The sequence below is a fragment of the Bombus huntii genome, chromosome 2 (assembly GCF_024542735.1).
Source record: "Bombus huntii isolate Logan2020A chromosome 2, iyBomHunt1.1, whole genome shotgun sequence".
Classification (NCBI taxonomy): Eukaryota; Metazoa; Arthropoda; class Insecta; order Hymenoptera; family Apidae; genus Bombus; species Bombus huntii.
Window position 1 is genome coordinate 10118143 of NC_066239.1, and position 18048 is coordinate 10136190.

Genomic DNA, 18048 nt, shown 5'->3' on the forward strand with positions numbered 1-18048 from the left:
GCGCGCGCTCGCGCATATACACGCGAGAAAACGAAACAGAGGCGGAGGAGAGCACAACAGGGACCTCGTTGTCGATGTAAATTTTTTAAGCGGCCGGCTCGCGTGCATCCGTGCATCGGCCAGTTTAATTAGAAGCGAACGCCACTATTATTTCCACGCTCGTCGACGCAGGCCAACAGTAAACGTTCAAGCCGCGAACGTTTAAGTCCCTTCAATGATTTATTTCCTTTTCCAATTTGCGCGACAATGCGACCATGCGTGTACCGGTGTGCCACTCGCTTCGCTGTTTCATTCGGTGTGCGCGTTTTCTGTACCCGAGGCTTTTGTGTGCCGAGAAATTGTGGCCATGGTAACATCGTCGAATTCATCGTTGGAGAAAGACAGAAGGAAAAAAAACACAAGGATTAAAGAGAAAAGAATCACGGATACAATGGAGAAAAAGAAACCACGCGTTCTACGCGATTAAAGAAACGGCAATGGTCTCTTTAGAATTGTATCCGCGCTGGTGCAAGATATATACTTTACTTACAATGAAAGTGTATATTTTGATTAAAATGTGAAACGTATAAAACTGTAAAAGGTAAGTTGACAATTAAGACGTGGCTTTTGTCTTAATTTATAGACATTATTGATATTGTTAAAAATGGAATTTATCGAGCTAATTGTATTATACGCGTATTTGTATTAATGTGTTTAAATCTTACTGAAATAATTATGTCGGCGAATCATTGTCCTTTCCACTGATGTAAAACGTCAAATGAAGTATGTAATGAATACATGTTTGCATTAATATCGTGGAGAGAAGCGTAGATATACTTATATTTTTCATTGGATAAATCTATAGTTTTGAGGATATATATTGTTCAATTGGTGTACGTTCTATCATGTAGTAGCTATGTTTATTGAAGGAAATACGAGAACGCGTAATGTACGAGGATGGTGTACACGAGGAAACCAACTTGCATTTCAGGAGTCACGAGCGGTTTCTTGCCTGTTGCATTTTCCATGATCTTTTCCCAGAAGATTATTCGTCGCGTGCTTTTCATCGATCTATCAAAATCTGTCTCATTTAACTACAGTTTAATTAGAAATTAATCAGGACCGGAATTCAAATCAGGGGCATTTAACTTAAATTTCATTGCTTCACTCACACTCTCTCTGATTATTAAAAGAAAGTATACTTGAAATAAGAAATATCGAAAAATAATCGGAAACGGATTCAAATATCTGGTAACGTTGTTCAAATTTTTTGCAATTCGAATTCTTAATACAACAAATAACAAATTTTATGAATTGAAATTCCTCAGTTTGAAGATATGGAAATTATAAAAAATTATCATCAGTTTTATTCGAACGAATGTTAAAAATATTGTTACATAAAACTTTCGTATATTTACCATTGAAAAGTATCGTTCCCACCTCTATTCTTCATTTTCTACCGTGTTTTCTAAACAGAATCGCAGTTTCGCGAAAGCGCAATGTCGCGTTATGCGCGCCATATTTATCATTACATATCGGTGGCAAAATACGCACAGGCATTAATTACATTCGTACAGACGGTAATTTCCATGGTAATCCGAGCGTTTTTCGATGCACCGAATATAACGTATTCATATCACGCGGCCGCGTTCATCGTGAACACGCGATACATATATCGCAGCCATGATGTTCGCAATATTTGACAAATATTCATAGAATTCTTCTTTTAAGCTTGCGGATGGATAGACATTCAAAATATTTATTGAACGTGCTATAAAAATATGGAATATATTTTTGGTCGTGCGCCACGTTTGTTTTCGGTGTCCTTTGAATATTCTGCGACGCGGGAACGCACGCACGCGCGAGCGCTCGCGAGCGTAAAAATACATCGTGCGATAACTGCGCCTCACGATAACAGTCGCGAATGTTTCCCGATCTCTCATAACCAAACCTTCGGCCTCCCTCGATTCGGCAATGACAACTAACCCCGGAAAATTCCAAATTGTACAAGTTCCAAAGTAAACGTTACCTTTCGCTGCTTCGACAATGTGACTAACTGGACCATCGCATCGTCGCGAACTTTTGGTATTACTGGGCCACGTGGACATTCGTTTCCTACATTGCCGTCATACATACAGAGGATTGTGAACATTCGTGTAAAATTTTATTACAGCTACGGATAGTTTGATACTCAGCATTTGGAAATGTATTTTTCTGGTGAACGAACTATTTGCATGAGTTAAGCGAGTTAAATGGAGTGTGAGAGATGCGTGGTTGAAAAAGCATTCGGATTGAGTTTATGTCAGAAACTTTTTGACGAAACATTGCGAAACATGTTATTATTTCTTTGATAATTAATGTATGTTCAAAGTTGTTCCAAAGAAAATTCTAAGTTTTTGTCTGAATAGTCTATACAATCTAAAATATCTGTGCCATCTTCTTGCCTTTTAAATATATTATTACTGAAATATATAGGTATATTTTAATTGTTATAATTTTGGAATAAATAGTTATACAAGTAAATGAATGCACACGCTTTAAGGAATGTGATAGTGCAAATATGTTTAAAAAATGAGACAATATATGACATCTGTTGTGAGACATTTAAGTACCAAACTATATAATAAAATAATTCCATCGTAGATTGAGAATCATAGTGGTGTATTGCTTGTCTACTGCTAGTCTTCATGAAATAATATCCTACGTTTATTATTGTAAACAGTTGATCATATTTTTCTATTTAGGTCACGAAAACGTACCGTCAACAAAGAATAAAGTTATAGCCTAATCGATTAAAGATACGATGTTTTCAACTCTACTAAGTACAAATCCACAAAATCTTGACTAATACCGTCATGGTTTACAACTCGCTATGTGTAAAAATAACTCGTACTGTAGACAGCGACAAACAACTCGCTTAATAATCAGAAATCTACCTTATACGTATATTTCATCATGTCTGACGTTAAACGCACATAAACGTTTGCAGAGAGCGCATTACGCATTTTACCGGACACAATGAACCCATAGAGTGAACGTGGCAAAGCAGCGTGACCGTCGCAGATTGATAATAATGCGCTAAAAAGCGAACCACCCTTAGCCTATCCACCACAAGCATTCTCCAGTCTGTGATCTCGATCGACCGTGATTAATTTATTTCAGAGATTACCGGCCATTTGTACGTGCCCTTTGGCCTACGTCAATAATACCGGTAATACACTATGATCGTCCAGCCGTTCGGTAATCGCACACCCGCTCGAAATAAACGTGCTGCATGCCGGTAGATTTCAGCGCGGGGCAGCCGCTTGATGGATTTCAACGGGAACGTTTACGCCGACGAACAACGAAATCGATCGGAAGAATCGCGGCAGGGCACATTCGACGACAACGACATCGAAAAAATTCAGCAGCTGACAAACGAGAAGAAAAGGAAGCAAGGAACCGGTCCGATAAGATCGAACGAGTCGGTGAAAAACGGTGGCGAACGGGATTTCCACCGAAATCAGCAATATCGAAGGGGGAACCAGCAGAGAGAAAATTACGCGGAAATGTACGAACACAGAAAAGATTCGAGCTACCAGGGAAGCTGTCCCGATAGAAACACGAGCAATTTCACGGGTGAAAATATTTGCCAACATGAAAATCCAAATCTGTCTTATGATAATTATGGGAACAGCGTGATTGAATACGATGCAAATAGAGCTAATGATGCGTACAGAAACTGCAAAAGCGGAATAAACATCAGCGTTGTCTCGCGACAACCAACGTGTGAAAATGTTGGAATGGAAAAACCGGTGTACAACGTTTCTTTTAAACACTGCTATAACAAGTGAGTACATAATTTTAGCGTGGTAATTATGACAATGAGATAATGTGGAGTAATATTTTTCTGCGATATATGGCATAAGATGCAGCGATTTTCTTTCCTATTCTTTCTAGTTAATTATCTATGTTATTTAAATTGTTCGTATGATTGTTAATGTAGCTAAAATTATTTTCATAGTTGTGCTTTTAATTCTGTATATATCCGAACATTTCTAAAATGACAGAAATTGACGATACAACAGGAAAGCTCTTTTTTACACGTTTCACTTCTTTTGACATAAAAAATCTTCATAATACTATACTAAGATTGTACTCAAATACTTCACACGAAGAAACATGTACTGTATTACAGCACCAATCAAAGATCTGATCAGAAAAGAAGAAGATTTTTTTCCAGGAGCAAACCAAAAGCCGGTAAAAAGTAAGAACACAGCGGGTATCTCACAACCTAAAACCAAGAAAAAGTTTATTCTCAATAGAAAAAGTTCGCTTCCAATTAAACCTAGGAGCAAACAAATTGCTGGAAACCGTCAGAACTACCGTTGCACCTTTGAGAACTGTTGCGGGAACTGCGAACCCTACGCTGTGAAAAGACAGGACGACGACTGTGGCTCGTGTAAAAAGTGGAAGAACACGGATTTCTCTCCTAAAAACGAGTGCTTCGACGATTGTTACTGCCCTCTCGATGTGAATTCTCAACAACCTTGCGTAGTTCACGAAGAGAACGAGCCAAAATGCGATTTCCCTCCCGACGATTGTCACACGTCCAGCAAACAGTGTCTGCAGCGCGTCCATTTCGCAGGAACTGAAAATTGCGCGAGAACTGATCATTCTTCGTGTTCGTTCTGCTCGAGAAAGTGCACACCGTCCAAAGCGAGTTTGTTCGTGGAAATTGGCGAAAGCGTGGCAAACGTGAGCAACCTGACTTCCGTCCAAGCGTTTCAATGCGACGATTCGATAGGATTATTGAAAGACGACGCTCCGAGGAAAGAATACAGCGCCGTAAAAAGGAACAAGTCTGACTTGTTGAGGTGTCGTAGTAAATCGAAGAAGAGCGAGCCGAAATGCAGTTCCAGTTGTAAAGGTCGGCCAGGTGCCGTGGAACGCACCTGTTCGGATAGAATCGCGAGCATGAGCATGTATCTTGATGATTACACGATCGAACAGATGCCCGAGGAACCGTTCAGCCCTGAGATGATAGGCATCGTGCAGTCAAACGTGAGTTTTCAGGATCTACGTGATTGCAAGTGAGTTTGTTCGTGTTTCAGATTGTATAATATTGATGCAACTTACCGTAGAATTTATACTAGGATTATATAGGATACGTAGGATTATTCTAACAGTTTTCAACAACGTAGGAAAACATAATTTTTCGCTGTAATTAAAGCCTTTACAACGATAACGGAGCAACTTCGATATTTACGTTGTATTTATTATTTATTTATCTATTGAAAAGTGTAAAAGCTTGTTATTACGATTAGTAGTTAATTATGAATTTATATTATACGTTCGATCTTCCTCTTGGAGCAACCCTTTCACTTGTAATAATTCGAGGATTTTAAGTGTAAATGGCGTCTAATTATTAATCATAACTAGATTCCGTGGAAATTAATTTATCAATTGATTATCGAAATGTTGAGATATATTATTATTCAGTATTTTTTACGGTCAAAACACTTGAACTGTGATAGTTTAAAATTCTTGATTCTATCGATTTTTGACTAAAATTAAATAGACTGTGATTCCAATTTAGACAAATCGAAACGCGATAGAAGAGTACTTGTTCTGCAGAAATATTCGAATATATTCAATCATTACTTATAGTACTTACATTGTAATACTTATAGTGTAATGCATTTAAATGATTTTCTAACCATTTTCTAGAGCGCAAACGGAAAGTGACATGTACATCAAGAGAAAGACAACTGGTTGTAGTCAGCAATGCGAAACAGACGAACGTTCCTTATTGAGCGATATCCGAAAACAGGTACAGGAGACGTATAAATGTTTCGTCAAAATGGTGACGACGAGTGTTGGCCAGATTGTGAAACAATCTTCGAAATTGAAACGTTCGAAGAAGAGCACGAAGGATCGTTCCACGTGTGGAACATGCATGAAAAATTGCGAAGAAAATACATGTGCCAACCAATGCAATCAATCGAAAATGTACAGCGAATGCATGTACGAAGGGACGTGTTGGCAAGGAATAATAGGACAGGAATCAAACAACTGCGATATGCATTGCTGTGGAAACGTCTGTTGCGACGGCCTCGCTGGATTGCCTGAATGTCAAACACCTATGTGTCAAAGTACGCCTCTCCCTTAAAATACTTTTGCATTACCCTCACACTGCATGTACTAGAACGTCTCGTGTCGGATTTCTGTTAATTATACGATCAATTATTTTTTCATATTTTATGTATGAATTTGACATCTCGCAGTCTCCATAGCTGGCAAATTTTTTTAGGGTACACGTAAAACGGAATCTGTAACCGCTCGTTGCAGTTCCAAGAAAAAGAAGAAATGACACGGACGCGAATCGCCCAGGGATGCAGTGTGAGGGTTAAATTCTCCTAACACTTCTAATGCGATGGAATACTAACAATATATGACAAACTATCTTGTAACTATTACATGAAATAAATAGTTCCTTTTATAAATCCGAATATTTCGTATTTCTACATTCATTCGATCATTTTTTACACAAAGTCTCTAATTAATCCCAGTTATATTTCCCTCTAAAATTTATCACCTGTCTTCAGATGATTATTGGAAACCTAACTGCGACACGCAAGAACAGATTCAATCAGAGAGGGAGTGCTATTTTGATCTTAGCAGAAACGTTCACAGAAACGTATATTCTCCTAACGAAGCAGCTCCTAAAGAAATACCGTATCCCAAACACGGTAGCGTTCGCAAAAAGGGTGGTGGCGATACTTCCAATCAACAGAAAAAACAGCCGACTCTGAACAAGCGCGGTGAACCATCGGGCGTGTGCAATCGCGAAAATAACAGTACGAGAAGTCAAGTAACTAAGCAACAAAATCAGCCGACGAGTCAATTTACTCCTCAAGACCAACAAACGGATAGAACTAACATACAACTAGACGTGAGCGTTCAAGCGAATTCCATTCGCGCGGTACTCGATCCTACGACTGCTCCTTACATCACAGAAAGTATAGAGTATCACAAGAGAATAAGAACCGCGAACCGATTAGAACCGTATGCAGATGAAAGTAGGGTGCCTCCTCAAAGAAAAGAGTGTCCTAGGATTCAAGAAATGGAATCCACATTGCACCCTTCTCCTAAAGAAAACATGAAAACACCGAGAAAATCAGCTACTTCGTCAAAAAAGAAACCTTCGCCGAACCCTATAACGTCAAAACAGGCACCCATGTCTCTGAATCAAAGACAACCATTCACGCCTGGGAGACCGGAAGTCAATGCTAGAACAGGAGTATCGACTCCAAAAAAAGATGTACAAAGAGACATGGTAAAGCAAGAAAGAATGAGATCAAAATCCACGGTGATCGGAAAAGGTGTCCAATGTACGCTGATCAGGGAAGTGCGTATAATATGTTCAACTGTGCCGGAGGTGACTGGTCCGGTAGCAGATCTTTGCTCGTGCATCCCGAAGAAAGGAATGGCACGCCCAGATAAACCACCATTCAAAATTTCTCAAATCGGAGAAGAAAGTCCTCCTGCAACTGATGTAACTATGGACGCACCTGATGCGACTGTGGACGTGCCTGATGCAACTGTGGAAGTACCTGATGCAACTGTGGACGTACCTGATGCAACTGTGGACGTGCCTGATGCAACTGTGGACGTACCTGATGCAACTGTGGACGTACTTGATGCAACTGTGAACGCACCTGATGTAATTCTGAACGCACCTAATGAAGAACCAAATATTGAAGAACCTGTGGAGGAGAATGTACGTTTGGTTGAGTCATCTGCAGAAATGCCACTTATAGACGAGGATGAAACGACCGTAGATCCAACCGATGGTCCTACAGACAGCGAAGCAACATATACAGACACACCTGCGATTGAAACAACCACAGCAGAATCATCCATAGAAGAAGCACCCGCGAGAAACTCTGAAGTTTTAGAAACTTCTAATGTAACGCCCATTGAAACAGCCGAAGTTCCCATACCAGATGAATCTACGATAGACGAAACTGCCATGGACACACCAAAGAAACCTGAAGAAGAATTGGTCGTAGCGCCAATAGTCGACGAGGTGACCGATGTCGACAATCGTGCAGTACCGATCGAGTTCTCGAGAGATTTTAACGGGAAGAAAATGTACGTGAGCGTGCAGATGCAAACGTCGAACACGATTCTGACGCAGATCTTGTCCGAGTTTCAAGTAGGCAACAAAAAGCGGCAGGTACTGATGAGTATTAAATTGCACTCGAACCTGGATGGAAATGGCGAGGATGAAGAACAATCGTCAGATTCGAACGGTAGCGAAGTACGAGTACAAGCTTGCGTCTTGCTTCCGTCGTAACCAATCAACGGATGAATTCCGCTGAATATTCATTGAACGTGGTTACACCGGAGGCAGGGGTGGAAATTAATGGTCAGACAAAACGGAACGATGAAATTGAATATTCTATACAGGTGGCGGCCACTGAAGGACAGTCTCCGAGATATGACAACTACGATCATCAGAGACGAATAAGACGAGTTACCGTTAGTCCATCCGTGTACCGTCGAACGTTGACATCGAGGAATACATACGATTCATCGATGTACGCGTCGGTCAACCACGCGACTTATGAGAGGACCGAAACAAATTATTCGCCAGAGAATGAAAACAACACGACCAACGGTGCCATGTCTACAAATTTATCTACTGAAATATAGATCTTATACGGAGTATGGTTGATTCGAATAAAGGTTTTCGGGTTTTTAGGGACGAATCATGTGTGCGGACCTTGCGGAAAGAAGAGGCGATGATTCAATCAGTGGTAAGAAGTCTTTTGATATATATATATATATATGTAGTTATTGTGTTGTAAAAGTGTAGAGTAAGATTATGAAAGGATCGGTTGGATATTGTTTTTGGATATTCCGTTTGAATAATTTGTTGAAGCTTGTAAATTTTAGTCGATAATTCCTTATCTAATTGTAAAATGTCTTGATGACATACAAATTTTATTTTTTGTTATATTTATATTTATAATTCTAGAAATATTATATCTTACTATTACTTACTATTATATCTGTATCCTATCGTTAACCTTGAAATAATTCAAGCATAATATTAAGCTACCTCTATAGGATGAGAAAAGTATCAGAAGTAGTGCAACAATAAAGAGCTATAATTAATTCCTGTATTCATTACATAGATGGAACAGTACTGTAAACATATTCAAGTTCTTTATGGATAAATGACATAATTTTTTATAACCTTAAAACTTGGAACATACGACACACATGATAAATCGTAAGTGTAATTCATCATGTTTACAGTTAACGAAGCTTATAGCCAAGAGATACGCCGAACATCTTTGTGAAGCTACCAGTACAAATTATCATTTTGAACGATGCTTGACCCCAAAAAGTGGTTACTTAGCAAAACTTTAAAAAATGTATTTAAATAAATATCCTTACAAATAACGTAATAACATGTATCAGAACAAAAATGTCATTTAAAGATTACAGGAAAGATAGATATCAGGTATAATCTATCTTATTAAACGCTCCTTCAAAGATACAAGAATAACAAAGAAACGGTTCTTGCAAAGAAAATTACTATAAAATACAATAATAATGGCTACGAATTCCATTTTTAAGTCCAAACACAGTTCCACTGACAATGAAGAAAGTTCGATAAAGAAATTAAAAGAACATGGAAATGCATCCTTGCTAAGGTCAGAAATAGAATACTGTCAAGGATCGAATTACCAGATGAAGAGTGGAACCAAAGACGCTTCGACTGAATTACGCATCGAAACCGATGATATACAAATAACCACGGAAATATATTCCATGACGAATCTGCCGTCCTCTTTACAAGCCGGCGAAGAAACAGAACCAGAACCTGGAACGATCGTACCAGAGTATTACGGGGACCAATGTGCGATACTTCGCGCGTACAGATGCAAAGGTGTGAACGTAACAGAATCGGATTTTCCCGAAAGCTGTCAGCGAAAAATCTCCTCAGACCAATTCCACCAATCGTTCCAAAAGAACGGCAAAGGTGAAGACGTTCGTTTGTTTCGTCTAGTAGCGACGATTCCGTGTATACCAATTGAGGTGATCAAAACGCAATTCGGCGGTCCTATGTGTCAAGAAACGTGTCCAAATATAACCATAGCCGAATGTTCGCAAACCGAAGACACGGTATCCTTGAAATCGGAAGAACAGGACGACGATCTAGAAATAGTCACGACGTCTACGATTTCAATGTTGCAAGAGGAGCTTGCAAGTAAGAAGAGCTTATCGACGGTGCAGGAATCGGAGGAGGAAGACGACAAAGTTCTCGAAACGGCAAATACCGATGAAAAACAAAATAAAAAATGGAATGAAAGGCGAAGTGTCTGTGTTGGCCCAGCGGATTTTCTTCCTGTTGATAAAGAAACCGACACGAATTCGCGGAAACCACGCAGGAATATATTTGAAACAGAAACGATAATATCGAATTGTTCGTCTATCTGGTTCGGGAGACCGCGAATTGAGAAGAATCGCAGAGCGATTTGTACTCGAACGAACGAAAGCTGTTCTTCGAACGCGAGAATAAGCGGCCACCTGTCTTACTGTGCTAACGTTCGCCCATCGACCAGCCATTGTATGACGCAATGCGAAATGCTTAGAAACGGTCCAAGATTTACTTGTTCGACTGCCACTGAGATAAATTCTTGCGAATTATTTGCCAATAGTTGGTGTCACGTTCTATCGAACAGATGGAGAAATCCGAACGAATATTGGTCGACAGCAGACTGTTGGACCCCCAAAAGCCATCAGCTCGGCAGGATAAATAATACCTACGGGTGCTCGATAACTGGAGGATCGCTCGAGATTTGCGCGCGGTACTCTCCGAATTGTAACAATGCGTGCAGTCGATATTACTTAAATGTCGACAAAGCCTACAATACCAGTGGAAGGAACTATCCGTGCAACAGTGGCTATAATATTTGGAACGCGAATATGTACCACAACACAGCTACAAATCAGACATTCCGTCACACTCCTGCTAGTTATTGTTACTCTTTTAACTCGTGGTGCTGACATGGTATTTAAGCTGGGTCAAAACTATAACTATTCGACAACGTAATTTTCATGTTCACAATGCCACGATACCGCGGCTGTTCATAATAACGTTGCAAAAAATAATAAAAAAGTGAAGACGACAGGAATCACACTATTTGCTTTTCAATAATAATACAAATATAATATTATAGAGATTTCTTCACATAACTGTATATAATAAAACTATACATATAGTAAGATATAATAACTAAATGATAGTTACACATATCCATTTAATATCTCTTTCGCAATGTCTATTTATTTTCTTACTATAAAAACACGCAGCGTAAAAATTCTTTAAAGGAAGTTTATTTTTATAGTACAAGACTGGAACATCGTTTTGAAACTTTCACAAAGCAACGTGAAAACACGCTGTAACTTTAAACAACAACCCAAATTGAACCAGGTTTAATTAACCCACTAATTACGTACGCTCTAACATAAAGCATAATTATGTGACACAGTGAATACGTTAATATAGCCCAGTGAATCCCAGCAACAACAATAAAAAATGATTTGCACGACATGTTACGTTTTACCTAGCGTGCAATAATTTTGAAAGGATAATTTTGACGGAGGGACTAGAAGTTGAAGCGTTCCTTGCACCGAGCTTGAAAGTTCCGACTAAACAAATTTCTTCACCGTAGGGATGTCGCGACATTATAAGTGGTCCTAGTGGTCAGCAACTACAAGGAGAAGGAAAGAACGTGAAAGTTTGTTGCAAAGTTCGTCGACGGCCAACGTACCAGAAATTCTGAGCCGGAGCATCCGCTTCAAGCTAAAACCTGCGTACGACGTGTAATTACTGTCGGGTGGCTCGTTGTCATGTCGCCGAGTGTAATAAAAATTCTAGGGAAATACAATTATCGTGTCCCGCAGTACCAATTTTAACAAGGCATTTTAAACGCTACCGCTGCATATGCATGAAATTTAGAAAATTGCTAGGAGACTAGGGAGGAAATGTGATATTTTTGTTGCTTTGAAAAAAAAGGTACGTGTTTATTCGGGCCGTGCTAAGAAGTAATTATAATTACTGTCGCAAAGAGTAATTTTACCCTGTACATTATCTTTATCAGCTTAAACACGATGCAATTTTTCTCATATACTTTCTCAATATTTTGACTATATTCCTTTCACTTTATTCTTAAAATACTGCAAATAAATGATACATCTACAGAAAATGTACATCTATTTATTATTTACAACTCTAAAATAGTTTTAGCACTGCTTCTTATGTACATAAAAATCTGTTTCTTCTATTTACTTTTTAATTTTTAAACAATGTTTCATAGGTATAAGAACAATAATTACACACATAGAACTAATAATAGAAATAAAAACGGTAATAATATATCTTCAATGAAGAAATTGCACACATCCCGCGAAAGAAATATTATACACGAACACAGCGGACGTTGTGCAGCAAAGTTGCAACAGCAGTCTGCGGCTCGTAAAATATAAAACGCTCGGATATTTCGCGACAACGGGTCTTAAGAGAACATTCCGGTACCGTAAATGGCTTTCGCGGTCAGCTATACTCGAGACGAAAACTTCAACGAAGTTTACCGCGAGCTTCTTCTGTCTTCCAGCTACCGGAAACTCGACTAGACCACCTCGACTCGACCAAAAACCGTGTACAAGATGCGCCGCCACCGAGGGTACGATTTTCTCGCGTTGTACCTCGCTATAATTTTTTCTCCAAGGAAACTCGTTTCTTCTCCCTTCTTTTTTCCTCTCTTCTCCTTTTTCCCGTTATTTTCTAAGAGAAAAAACTATCGCACGGTCAGGTCGATGAGAAAAACGGTGAATCCAAGCGGTTACTGCGTATCCGGAAATATGAGGGAAGAGGTAAAAATGTCACGAAGCTCATAAAACGATGGCTTTCAAGGAAACTCGAGAACTCTTCAGCGTCCCTCGGCTAAAATCTCGACAGCGCGCTGTTCAGGAATATTTCGTGGCCGGCGTAACATCCCCGTACGAGCGAGCTTAAGAGAAGATCCTGGTACCTTAAGTGGCTTTAATGGTCAGTGTCCATTGAGACGAAAATTTCGAGCAACTTTGCCCCGAAGTTTGCCAGAAGCCAGCGTACAAGACACGCGGCCTCTGCCACCGCCTGAGTGCCAAGTATCACTTAGGACACGTGAGTAATCCTGAGAAGAACACGTATACCTCGATGCAACGTCGTCATCAGTACCGAATACTCTCTGGCTGGCAAGTTACGGAACCGCAGAGAGACGATGTGATTTGCAAAGTTGAGACGAGGACGCGAGTTTGAAAACCGAGAACGGTTGTAAGGACTATGGTGAAAGATTTTGAAGCTTAAACGAAAAAAGATGATCAGCAAATTTTTTTATCGATGATTGAAATCATGTGGATGCCAAATTCAATGATATTATTATTATATATCCTTAATTGGTAATAAATAAAAATTGAAGGAAAATGTAAGTAAATATATTTTAACTTAATTAATTTATTTAGAATCACGCGTTTCAATTTAATATTTGGCGTTCTATATCGTATGTCCGTCAAATAAAATGAATTCATACTGAATATTAATTTATACGGTAAAATGCAGATTGACCATTTTCGTTGCAACTAGATTGTAGGAATTATATTAATTATTTAATTTTTATACATGGCTGTCTTCTTCAAAGTCACTTTTCTTCGTTATGTGTAAATTTAATTTCGTTTATAATTTCCTAATGTTACTCGTAATTTAAACGCAATATTCGGACATGCTTTTAGAAATCGGACGAAGCACTCAATTTCATAGAATTGAATTAGGTAACGAAATAAACCATCAGCGAGAAGGGTAAATGTGTCTGGTTACTCCAGGATTTATCAAGCAATAATGTTGTTATAAAGGCGCTCGAAACGAAATTTCCAACCCTCAATAAACGGGATAAACTCGCCGATAATTCGTTACAATAAAGTTGAAACTTCGCCAGTGTTTAAATATTACACAATACATTGGATATTTGATTTGAAAGCAACGGCAACGGAACAATCTCTTGATTCAATATTTAATATCATAACGAAACCGAACTAATTTTCCCGTGTAATTAGTATTGATCTGAAGTGACTGCACCGAGCGTTGCTCGGAAAGGTTTCAATATTTTTCGTATAATCTAACCTAAATCGACAAAGTTTGTGCCATTCGAGAATAATTTCGCTATTAATCATGAAAATCTTTAATTGTTTAAACAATACGCCTTATCGACCACGTAGAGTCCTCTGCGTTTCGAAGCTATCCTCGTTGGAGTTCCTGCGATCACAGAACCCCAATCTGAACGAAGACCAAATATTGTCAATGTTGAAAGAACGTGGAAAAGATCCGAACGAAATTTTCACCGAGCATCAACAACAGATTACTTGCGAACAAAATCTAGCAGCGATTTTAAAAAAGCTCAACATCAATTTTTCTATTACGAAAAGGTAACGCGAAAAATTATTACGTAATAAAGTTTAATGCCCGATGAAACGGCTACGCCTGTATGCAACAAATATAAAGAAGAAAGATAAAATGGAGCGGGTGCTTCAGAAATGTTCGCGTCTCTTTCCCTTTATGACTTTATGATTTCTCACTTTTATATTTTCAGATAGTAGCTTAATTATCTTTGTAGTTAACGCATTGACAACCGTTTGAATAGATTTATCATTTCGTATCTCATCGTTCGTCATATTATAAGAAACGATGCTTCACTCTTATTCATTAACTTCACTCGTATTCATTCAATTTTCTTCTTCAATACTGTTCAGCAGATACGATAAACATTATTTTCGAATTATTATATCATCTATTAATTTCTATAAAAAGAAATTTACGATTTTGTAATTTTAAAAATTTGCAGCAAAATATTCTTATCGAAATAAATTCTACCAAATTTTCAAATTAATATTTTTGTTCCTTTTTTTTTTTTTTAATATTGAATGGTACTTTTCAATTCGCGTTGTTTGCTTAAGACAATTGTGCGATGATAGTATCGATATTACAGCTATGATAATATTTGTTACGATAATATTCGAACTTTCGTTATATGTATATTATTTATATTTCGTTGCACAGGATAGCAGACGCATGGAAATTTATGAATTGGGCGGATTTGGTGATCCCGATAGGTGGAGATGGCACGTTTTTGCTATCCTCCAAATTAATTACAGACAACGTGAAACCTGTGTTGGGCATCAATCCGAGCATCCGATCGAACGACAATAACATTTTTACGCTTCCTCCGAAATACGCGACGAACATCGAAAGCATATTTGAGCGACTTCATACAGGAAAATACACGCTATTGATGCGAAGTCGCATTCGAACAGTGATGAATGGAGAAGGACTTTACAGACGACCTTTTCATATACACGAGAAGAGCCGTACACAAGGAGAGAAAAGAGCCGAGTGGGTACATTATAGAGAAGTTATTCTCTCTGATCCGCGTTTGTTCTACCCTGTCAGAAATCAATATGTGCATTTTTATTCGTTACTTTTACAATGCGGTAGCTGCAGGAAATTTTTCTATTTCGAGACTCTCGATTCCTCTTCTTCCCTTCCTCCCCACTTTCGTTCACAAGATGTACTTTTAATCTCCTGTCAATTCATACACACTTACATTATGCCCTATATGTTCAAAATATTCCTGTCATTTCCGTTCTATCGCATCTTGAAATCTACGACCGCGTTTTGAAATTCACATAACGCATTTTTTATCAATTTGTAATATACAAACTCTAGAATTGTTCAAAGCGATATAGATTACTCTGTCCATTTTATAACAAAATTGCAATTGAAGCAATATAATATCTATCTTTAGCGAAGTTTTACAAACAACCAGTTGCAAATTAGTAGCGTCGATAAATTCTTTTATATGGCACGGTAACATGTTTGATAATAAATCAGGTACAGCTCTACACGTCAATTTTACAAATTGCAAGCCATCCAATTCCATCTAATCACGTGAAGTACTAAAATTATGCAACAGAAATCTATAAGCTATAACTTCCATCATAATATTATTACTCCTCTAATATTATTAGTTGATAAAACGTGCGCAACAAAACGTAGGCAGAGAATAACACGCGAGCAACAGAATATTTATTTTCTTATTCTCGTGAATTTGTTACGTACGCTATGTTTCGAGTCTTTGTTTCGGCTCCCATTCTGCAGATTAAACTTTACGCGTTCCTTCGGTGGTTCTTACACTTAAATTACGTTGGTAAAAACGATAAAATGCCCGCAACAAGCTACCTTTCTCTCACTCTCTCCTTGAAGGAATCGCATAACGGAGTTCTTTCTCCGGGCAATCTATTCTCTTAAGCTTTAAGTAAGCCGTACGTATCGCCGATTCTACGTTTTCATAAAGGCCGTAATGCGTCTTCATTTCACGGCAGGTCCTCTCTACCGAGTAGTTTCAAGTTATAACCTCCTGTACGCCGGAACTTCGGCAGTTAGAACTTGTAAATTACAATAACCGTGTAGTTACGAGTTATACAAAGAAGACGTAACTTTTTAATTGTATATAACAGGAATTTTACGAGAAATCGTAATTTATACGGATGGAAAAAAGCAGAATCGTGGATTTCTATTTATTTGCACAATTTATCGGAAAAATGCGAGACAAATTGCATTCAGTTTGTTTAGTTGCTATCGTCACTTTGATATCTTTAATTATTATATCATATAGGAATATTAAATAATCGAATTTGCTCACTGTAAAGGTTGCTCAACGTAAAGGTAAAATTTATAAATCTGTACAGATCGATCGCAAATCTTTGCTCGTGCATCAGAGAAAGAAAGTTTACTGAAAAAAATACAAGTCGATGAAAAATGATATCCAGTTATTAATAATTGTTATCGTGAATATTATATTGTATACACGCAGTTATCGATATATTGTGGATATTTTACAACCGAGTTCACCTATTGTAACACGTAACAAAAGTTTATTAATTAATTTAATAACAATTATTCGTTAATATTGATCGAATTTTCTATTTATAGGAAAACGTTTAATATTAATGTAATTACTCTATCGCTGGAGTTTCGTTATTCTAAATGCATCGAGAGTTCATCATTAACGTCGTTCTTCATTACTCTTCATTAAAATTTCTTCGTCCTCTTCCACGCTCGTCCTTCATTAATGCCATTAAAACTAAATAAGCTCGTTTCTCCGAGCACCAAGCGCTTTATACGTTTTTACGTATTCTTATTCTTCGACGAGAAGTTCTTCCCTTCGTCACCTTCGTTCCTGCAGAAACGCAAGAAGAAACGAATGTAAAACACGACCAAGCATTGATCAATCTCATTAACCGCTTTAATTAAGGTTAATTGAATTCTCAGAGCTCTTGCGCGAACGACACAAAGGAAAATAGCGGACTCACTTCAACCACGGCAGAGGACTTTGCCTTGGCTGGCATTGAACGAAGTTAGTTGCACGAAATTTCCTTTAATCCTGCGTTATACGACATTTATAAGAATATTCGATAATTCATGGCCAATATTTCTTACGTGAAATTTAGGTATTTATAGGAGAATTTTTGGCAGTCAGACCAATAACATTACAAATCAGAGTTGAAGATCAAGAGCCGCATCAAATTCGAAGTTCAGGTATGTGCGTTTGTACAGGTACTGGCTCCCAATTCTGGTACAAATCTATTAACATTCAATCGGCCGAAACCGTTCGATGTATCGTCGAAATAGCCACCGGCATTAAATTAAGCAACGAGGAAACCAACGAATTACTCCACAAATATCATCAAGCTCTCATCTATTCTCCAGGTAACTGAATTGTTCACCGTCAGTAACTACGATCAAGTAAATAGTAGCTGCGATAATAACTAAATAATAATAATAATAGTGAACTAAACTAAATAGTAATGAACTAATAGTAAACTAAAATAATAGTCAACTAAATAATAATAGTGAATGAAGAATTTACAATTATAACTCTCTTTGGTAAAATCTGATAATATAAGAAATGATAA

General features: G+C 38.0%; 2 protein-coding genes across 7 annotated transcripts in view; both read left to right on the top strand.

Moving 5' to 3' along the window:
* LOC126878206 (uncharacterized) lies at positions 1 to 9402 on the top strand. The gene is made up of 10 exons (XM_050640765.1): positions 1 to 580; positions 3142 to 3190; positions 3264 to 3808; positions 4157 to 4225; positions 4311 to 5051; positions 5689 to 6113; positions 6567 to 8284; positions 8434 to 8651; positions 8729 to 8783; positions 9289 to 9402. The coding sequence occupies exons 3-10, from the start codon at positions 3288 to 3290 to the stop codon at positions 9400 to 9402; spliced, it is 3861 nt and encodes a 1286-aa protein (XP_050496722.1). The 5' UTR covers positions 1 to 580; positions 3142 to 3190; positions 3264 to 3287.
* The window catches only part of LOC126878294 (NAD kinase 2, mitochondrial-like), a 21101-nt gene continuing 10753 nt past the window's right edge, over positions 7701 to 18048 (top strand). For 2 of the 6 annotated variants that reach the window (XR_007695630.1, XM_050640931.1), the window contains exons 1-7: positions 7701 to 8284; positions 8434 to 8644; positions 8729 to 8783; positions 12657 to 14502; positions 15134 to 15466; positions 17405 to 17489; positions 17584 to 17842. Coding sequence is in view for 5 of the 6 variants with exons in the window: in XM_050640931.1 (XP_050496888.1) it covers positions 14249 to 14502; positions 15134 to 15466; positions 17405 to 17489; positions 17584 to 17842 (931 nt within the window). In the remaining variant the exon portion in view is untranslated. The other 4 variants (XM_050640933.1, XM_050640932.1, XM_050640929.1 and 1 more) reach the window with 4 other exon arrangements.

Coding starts and splice junctions, on each gene's coding strand:
- LOC126878206 (XM_050640765.1), top strand. CDS start 3,288: ATGGATTTCAACGGGAACGTTTACGCCGACGAACAACGAAATCGATCG. Junction 3,809..4,156: donor TTTAAACACTGCTATAACAA/GTGAGTACATAA, acceptor ACTGTATTACAG/CACCAATCAAAGATCTGATC. Junction 6,114..6,566: donor TCAAACACCTATGTGTCAAA/GTACGCCTCTCC, acceptor ACCTGTCTTCAG/ATGATTATTGGAAACCTAAC.